General features: G+C 29.3%; 1 protein-coding gene across 1 annotated transcript; it reads left to right on the plus strand.

Moving 5' to 3' along the window:
• Positions 1-2,989: 2,989 nt before the first annotated feature.
• LOC143911512 (hydroxylysine kinase) lies at positions 2,990-6,038 on the plus strand. The gene is made up of 5 exons (XM_077430405.1): positions 2,990-3,418; positions 4,348-4,550; positions 4,634-4,869; positions 4,951-5,140; positions 5,220-6,038. Exons 1-5 carry the CDS (start codon positions 3,106-3,108, stop codon positions 5,418-5,420), a joined length of 1,143 nt encoding a protein of 380 aa, XP_077286531.1. The 5' UTR covers positions 2,990-3,105; the 3' UTR covers positions 5,421-6,038.
• The last annotated feature ends 2,434 nt before the right edge of the window (positions 6,039-8,472 follow it).

Genomic DNA, 8,472 nt, shown 5'->3' on the forward strand with positions numbered 1-8,472 from the left:
CAAAGGAGAAAATATATAAATCTAATACGTAATAACATGATCATCAAATCTTTTGCCTGATTTTCATATTGAGTATTTTAAAGTGAAAGTTCAATTATAAATTATGTATAAATATAATTATATAGGTACCATACCATATTCAAACTGATCGTATCTAATTTTATTTATAACTAACAATGTTCCTTCATAAAATAAATTTATATTATATGCTATTATACGTGCAAGTATATAAACATTTTTGTGCATTCTGTACATAAATATATTATTTTATTGAAAAATGCATCTCCCTTATATTTTTATTAATTTTCAATAAAAACATAAATATATAATACTTTCATTTATCGGGTTTATAATGAATTTATATGCACTTGAATATTGATCATTATTGTTCATTTAAAACTATAAAAGCATATTATAAATTGAAAAAAATGCTAAATTTTGCCTAAAAACTTCCAAATTGAAATTTAAATGTAAATACGAATGTATGGATATATTTATTTGCAAGCCAATGTGATTTCATATTAAATCACATAAGAATTAAGTCCTTCTAAAGGGTATTTGCAATAATTACATGTTTAAATGCACAATTATTACTGTTATATTATTGTAACATATACATATATATTGTAAAGTTATTTTTATGTAAGTTATTTAAGGATTATCATTCATATAAAATATATGTATAAATATACTTAAAAAAATATTATGGTAATAGAGATTGCATTGAATTTGTATATGATTTTCATGTTATTAAATACCAACATATTAGATATGGTATTTGTTGTGAAAATATTTTCCAAAGCCAATGTTCATAAGTATAAAACTTTTAAATTGACAAGGACATGTCTCTTTACAAGTAATATTTAGGTTCTAGAAAATTTACAAAAACAAATAAACAGTGAATATTTCATGTTGTATTTTTACCATTATTATTCCTACTACTTCTGAAATTGATTCATCCTGTGTATTTAAATCAAATATAATTGTATGGAAATAAATTCGCTTTGAAATGTTTCAACAGCTTCATTGTAACAAATTGGACAGGTGATTGACAGTAACCAAAATTATACAATGATTACCAGGAACTAAATTTACTGCCAGTACTTGAACACAATTATGATGAAACGAAAACATGGACTTCTCATTATTTTATTTATATCAACAAACTAATTATTTGCATATACATTTGAATCTATTATCAAAAGATGAATGTTTACAACCACCAAATTTGGGAAATTATCTCATGGTGTTCGATATCAGACTATGGAAGGCAAAATTTTCTGAAAAAGTTCCATTTTTTTTTCGAACTATCACTAACCCGTGTAGCGCAGAGCAATTCAGCTATTATATATGTTTCAGAGACGTCATAATAGCAGTAAAAGTATACTTTCACTGGCGTTTTAGAGAATTTTCATACACTTTTGATGAATCGCTGAATCTGCCATCGGGAATATTAAACGCTCTTCTCTCCTAATACATATATAACTCGATCAATAACCAATTTTTAATGGAAACATTCACTCTTTTTCTTACTTCCTTGATTCTTTCAATCAAATCTTTATAATTTAGAGTGTTCATCAAAACGGATTATTTTTTTTGGCGTCAATTTTGAGAATATTTCGTAAAATTGCTTCTAATGTTCCTTCATTGTGTTGTTTCAAAAAAAAATTAAATAAATAATACAATTTAATGTTATGTGTGATATGCTTTCACCGACTGAGTTAGCGAAAGTATACTTTTACTAGTGAAACATAGTATAATATATGTCTTCCTTCGGCATACTAAGAAAACTTTTATTGAGGAATATATGTAGATTCATTGTAACATATAATATACATACATATGTATGTACAAATTAAATACATATTGATATCTGCATTTTATTCAATTTTTTATTGTTTTCTAAAACTTTCAATGAAATCTAATACATTTTACTCATTCTAATGTATTTACTTTGAAAAATAAGAATATGAATATACATAATATGTATGTATGTATGTATATGTACGAAAACACAATGTAAGTAAATGAATATATGTGGATACTCAATTGAAGCATGTTATTGACAAAGATACGAGTACAATACTACAAATGTACATATGTATGTAAGTACATGGGAGCATGCTATGCTTTTATTTAGTGATAAATGGGCAGTTGTTCCAAATGTTATTTTTTTGAAAACATGTATTCAATATGAAACGTTAAATTTCTGCATAATGGGATTACATAACTAACAAATAATTTAAAATATAAAATACAAAAATATGATACATAATACATATCATACTTTTAAAAACATCAAAAACTAGATATGAAATTTCAGTTGAATCAACCAAACGGTTTCAGAGAAAAACATAAAAAATCTCGATTCTCTAGAGTAAAAGTACTACTTCCGGTTCAGATAAAAATATTTAAAAAATATTAGGTTATAAAGATTATTATTTCTATTAAATGTAAAAAAAAAATTATCCGATTCAGTTAGCGGTTTGGGAGATAATTGAATTCAAAAACTTAAAAAAAAAGAGGACACCTATAAGTGGAGGTACCATTTCCGGTCAACTTAAAAATCTGAAAAAAATTTACGTCGTGTCGATAAAAATTTCAGTAACCGATACTAAGTTTCAGTTTGATAGGACTAATGGTGTTCAATAAATCCCCAAAATACACAGACACACATTTTTTCTAGATCATGAAAACGTGATCAGTGATCGATTCTGAGTTCGAATCAGTCAAAATCTCGAATTCGAATTTTCGCATGATCACAAAACTTCATCTATTTTTACTATGTACATAGATAAAGTAAATATACATTTTCAAATGTATACTTTCCAGTTCATAAATCAACTTTTGGAATAATAAGTTTGCAACTACTACATAGTTATCCATCAATCTAGATTTTAAATGTACCTTGTCTTATCTTAATCTGAGTTCTAAAAATAAAGTGTTGATGACCCCTGCAGTAATGGTAGGAAATTATCATCGTGTCATTACTTACTACAGCAATTCAGTGTTATCGCAGACATTACGACGAGAAGACGTTGTTTTGCTGGTCCAAAATAATTTATAAACATTAAAAAAACCATATAAGATAACACTACAAAAAAAATGGTTAAAACAAATAGCGATGGGGATAAAACTTCGTCAAAAATACTTCAGTCCGGCGAAGTTATAAAGCCTGAAATAGATGACGAGTCCGTAAAAGCCTTAGCTGAACGACTCTATGGAATATCTTGCTTGGAACTGAAGCATTTGAACGGCTATGATGACAAAAATTACAAAATCACCGAAGACACCAACATGAAAAACCCTCTGATTACCAAGCATTGGCCTCACGGGTACGTTTTGAAGATCATGAACTCCATGGATTCGGAGAAGTTGTCATCGGTGGAAGCTCAGACAGAGACAATGCTATTTTTAGGTATGTATCTATTTATAAAGTAGACTGTTTTCCTTTAAATCATTCACCGCAAGTTGAAATTATAAAGTAAACACATTAATCTTTTGTTTAACCAACTCCAGCATTAGATGTGAGATGAATTATCATCTACATGCTTTTGATTATATGTACATTGCAACAAAAAACATGTGAATTTGAAAAGATTTCTTAAATTTCACCAAACAAAGTAGACAAAGGGAGATTGTAAATTTACATAAACTCAACTTAAATGTATTATCATATCATTGTAGATCTCTATACTGATTTTTTTTTAAATAATGTTATAATATACATATGCATATTTGTATGTATGTATGTTCATAAGTCTTATTTACAAATGGTTTGACCGACTTCACCTTAACACTTTCAACATTTACTTAAACCAATCATGCTAATAACAATATATCTACATATGAAATATGATGTGTATTCATTCTATTAACAGGATGCAGATTCGTCGAATAATATTTTCAAAAGTTGAGCGTTTTGTAATAACTGTTAAATATGAAATTCTATTATATTCGAACACAAATATCCGAAGTAGGTATTTTCTACCAATTGGATACGGATGCATACTGTTGAATTGCCTATAATTGTGATTCAAATTAGCGTTATGGAATGCAGTTAGCGTATCGCTGAATTGTATTCAGTGACCATGTAACAGTTAAAGTCACATCCAAATGATGTAATACACAGTACGTTATGAAAATTAATTGAACCCTTGAAATATATTCAACTGAAATTCAAGTTGAATGTAAAATTTATTTGTTTATGTTTTGACAATCACATAACAAAATTTAACTGGTTTATCACTAATGTTTTCTGATTTTATCATACATCATGGCTATCTATGCATGTACAATATTCTTTTTTCTATAGATTAAATGATAAAAAACATTTACATATTTTAGCAAGTCATCAAATAAACTGTCCCAAGCCAATTCGAAATGTGTACGGACATTATTTTTCCCGGGAAAAACTATCATCGGGAAAACATCACATTGTTAGACTTCTAGAATACCAACCAGGGGAGACTCTTCTAACAGTGACAAGATCAGAGTTTCTTTACTATCAAGTGGGGGAATACGTTGCCAATTTGAATCGATTGTTAAAAGTAAATATAAAAAAAAATCAGATAAAAATAATTTCTATATTTATTTATAACTTTATAAATAATAACAATTATTTTGTATTTAGGGATTTTCTCACAGTGGTTATATGAATTTGGATCATATATGGATGCTGCAAAATGTGCCGAAAGTTGTAGATTTTAAGGACGCCGTAAAAGAACCGGAACTACTAGAGATTCTAGATCAGGTTATAAAAGCTTTCCAAGACCAAGTCATGCCAGTTATTCCAACCTTAGATAAAGGTTTAATTCATGGTGATATCAATGAGCACAATATAATTGTGAGCCTCAAAGATCCTGCAAAGTAATTACTTGATATTTTTATATATAAATACAATATCCAAATGTTCGCGCTGTATTTTAATCAATTTCTAAATATTTTTAGGGAGAATGACTGGAGAATCAGTGCAATTTTAGATTTCGGAGATTCTCATAAATCTTGTTATTTGTTTGAACTTGCTATTGCTATGGCATACATGATGCTGTTGACTGGCGATGTGAAAACGGGAGGTTTTGTTCTCGCTGGCTATTCTACCGTTAGAATTGTACCTGAGAAAGAACTCAAGCTACTCCGAGTTAGTAATAAAAATATCATTATCTTGTTTTCTCACTTTATCTGTACATTAGAGATAAATTATCTTTTTTTTTTCTCAGATATGTATTGCTGCTAGACTTTGCCAGAGTCTTGTCATGGGCGCCTACACTCACCAGCAAGATTCAAGTAATACGTATGTGTTATCAAGCAGAAAAGGTGCATTGGCACTTCTGCCTTTGATATGGAACCAAACTGATGAAGAAATCGGCGAACTATGGAAAACCGTAGCCGATGATTACTTAACTAGAAGTTCAAGATAAATCAGATATGATTTACATCTGAATATACAACTCAATAGTACATAGTTTTAGCACTAGAATAAATTGTTAAATGTAGCCTTATAAAATCTTGTTAGATTATTACTAATAAATCCAATAATAAAAAAAATATTTTTATTATTCAAAATATCACATTTGATTTTTCAATAAATCGAAGAAATAATTTTTATAAATATCACATTCTTCGCATTTGAAGGAAATAATTACTTATGTGTTTTTAAATTAAAACTTTTAATGAAAATATGGATATATTATTTATATTATATGTAACGTACAGAATAGAAGAATTTGAGACATCTATATATTTTTTATACTATTACAAATTTGAAAATGTTTGCTTTGTATAAGGTTTATTTTATGATTAGCTTACCAATAGTTTGTGACTCCATATTCATAATTATTTTTATTCATAGATGTCACTTTAATTCATTATTTTAATACATATTGTTATTATACACTTGTATAATAACAATATGTATTAAATATTCTGTATTAAATGTACATACATATGGACATGTAATACATAAATCTGCAAAAAATATAAATCTGCAAATCATTGAAATGGAAATGTATACAATTAAAATTATTATAATAATGATCAGAATCATAAAAAAAAAAACAAAACAAAAAAGTTACACAATTGAATCAAGTTTTATTGGTAAAACCTTTTATTACTAGTGTTGTGCCCGATGGAATATCATCGCTTGGTTTATGGCATATCAAGTTATTAAATAAAAACAATTTTAAAGAAATGTGTCGGTCCTCACGCAGTCGTATTTTTACAAACCTCCTTTATTTTCAAATATATAGAAGTTTTTTGTTGAGTTACTATTATGTTCGTACGTTTTGTTGGCGGGGTTTAACCGTGACGTACATATGTATATCGAATCGAAAAAACTATTAGCGAGCGTTATCTTGATTTGTCATCCTCATTTTGAACTAAATGTGTCACGACAAGGTACGTTAATACGGTTAATATTTTAAATATTTACAAATTGTTAAATCTTTTGATCAATTTGAGCCCCAAAATTATTTGTGCAACCGTACTTCATATGCGCTTTTGAAGTACATACTAGTACAAATTCAAATTAACAAATCGAAAAGCTAAATATATTTTATTCGTTTCACTTGCTAGTTAATTTTGACACAGGTTTCAAACAACACAATTTCTATCAAAAAAAAAAAAAGTCGTGTAAGGGTGCGCGCACGTGAAAAAATGCCTTTCGTTTCCCCTGTAAGAAATTCGCCCACCCCCACACTCATCCCAGTTCCGGGAAAGCGTTTTTCTCTCGCGCCACTTATTCCCGGTTGAACAATATGGTGACAAACGGTCTCCCCCGGGATAGACGGCGTTAAAAAACACATTCTTGTATTCCCCCAACGTTGGTATAATTATTTCCAGACGTGTTGCCATTCACCAAGGCGTACCGGTATAATTGACATTCCATTCAAATATATTGTGAGATATTGGGAACGAGACTATAAAGTCTCCATAAGCACCGAACGTATAGACATCCATCTATCTACATATCTATAAAACGGACAAGACATTCTTATTACATATTATATTATATATATTTATACACATCGCATTTTCCATCAGTATTAATATGTAATTTTACAGTATTCTTCTCCATACAATAATTTTACAGTATCCTATAAATTACATACCCAAGCATTAAATATTCGAAAAAACATGCCCATACAGACAAATTTGATGTATCGTATTAAATGTATATACTCAATGGCACAGATTACCTAAACGGAATCTGCTTTAGATCATCGACTTTAGACAGTCTTTAATTAATATTTATTTATTTAATTATAGTTAGTTTTGGACCATTGCGGCATTACAGGAAGAACCTAATGCGCCACAATGGCCTACATTTGATAAAGAAAAACATAAAATAAAAAGCAAAAATGCAAAGGCTAAAGATAAAATGAAAAATAAAAATAATACATAAGAAAAAATAAATAAAAAATAGACAAAGGTGTAAAAATCAAATAAATAAAGTCCTCAAATCCTATTCTTAGTTTCACAATGAACAAAAAAGAAATAGTACCTAAAAATATATGTACATACATACATACGGATATTATATATTAGATGTATTATGAGCATTTATAATGATTGTAAATAATTTTTGAGCTCTTTTTCCTATTATGCTGTACATTAACATTAGAATATTATGTATAATACTATGATTACTAACAAATTAAAATTAAAATTGTATGATAGAAAATGATCAGTAGATCAGTAGCTATTAAAATAGATATAAGATGTGTTGTGAACACAATTTCGTAATAATAAAAAGCATTAAAAAATCAAAATATACTCAATGGATACTGTTATTTGATACACGAATTTATCTAGATACATATAAACCAAATGTAAAACATTTTAAGTGTGTGCTTATTTCCCGCGAGTGGGTCAGGGTCGGTACATTAGCTCGGTCGCTCAAGTGGAAAGAGGATCTCTAAACAAAATGATCACTCTTAAAGGGGGTAACCCTCGTGAAATGAACCCTCAGCAAGCGATGTAAAAAAAACTAACCCTCTCGAGATCGCTATCTGGGGAGGAAACGCGGGGATCAAAGATCCATTTAAAAGAATTGATTTGGTAGTCGCGTCAAAACCACAGAACAGACGATTGCATCGTACGCGTGCGAACTACCATTACAAATGCGATAATTGCATTTTTCTCCATAGGTGCATATTAGATAGAGGCGAAATTTAAATGCAATTATGTATGTATACTCACTGAATTCATTTTCTTTGAACAATTGTTGCGATTGATCGGATGGTGGATGGGATCAGATATCGATTGTGTCAAGATCAAGATCGTTCCTCCTAAGCCGAATTCGACAATGTTGAAATCGCGAATTGGAACTTAAAGTTTAACAGCCATGGTGGGTGGCAACCCCTTGTTCTGTAAGGAGAAAAGCTCACACCCCCGGCCAGCAGCAGCCCCCAGCGACTCATTTCACACCCGACTGCAAACAAACAAACTCTAATGGGAAACACCCCCATCAAC

Source organism: Arctopsyche grandis, chromosome 5 (genome assembly GCF_051622035.1).
Source record: "Arctopsyche grandis isolate Sample6627 chromosome 5, ASM5162203v2, whole genome shotgun sequence".
NCBI classification, from domain to species: Eukaryota; Metazoa; Arthropoda; class Insecta; order Trichoptera; family Hydropsychidae; genus Arctopsyche; species Arctopsyche grandis.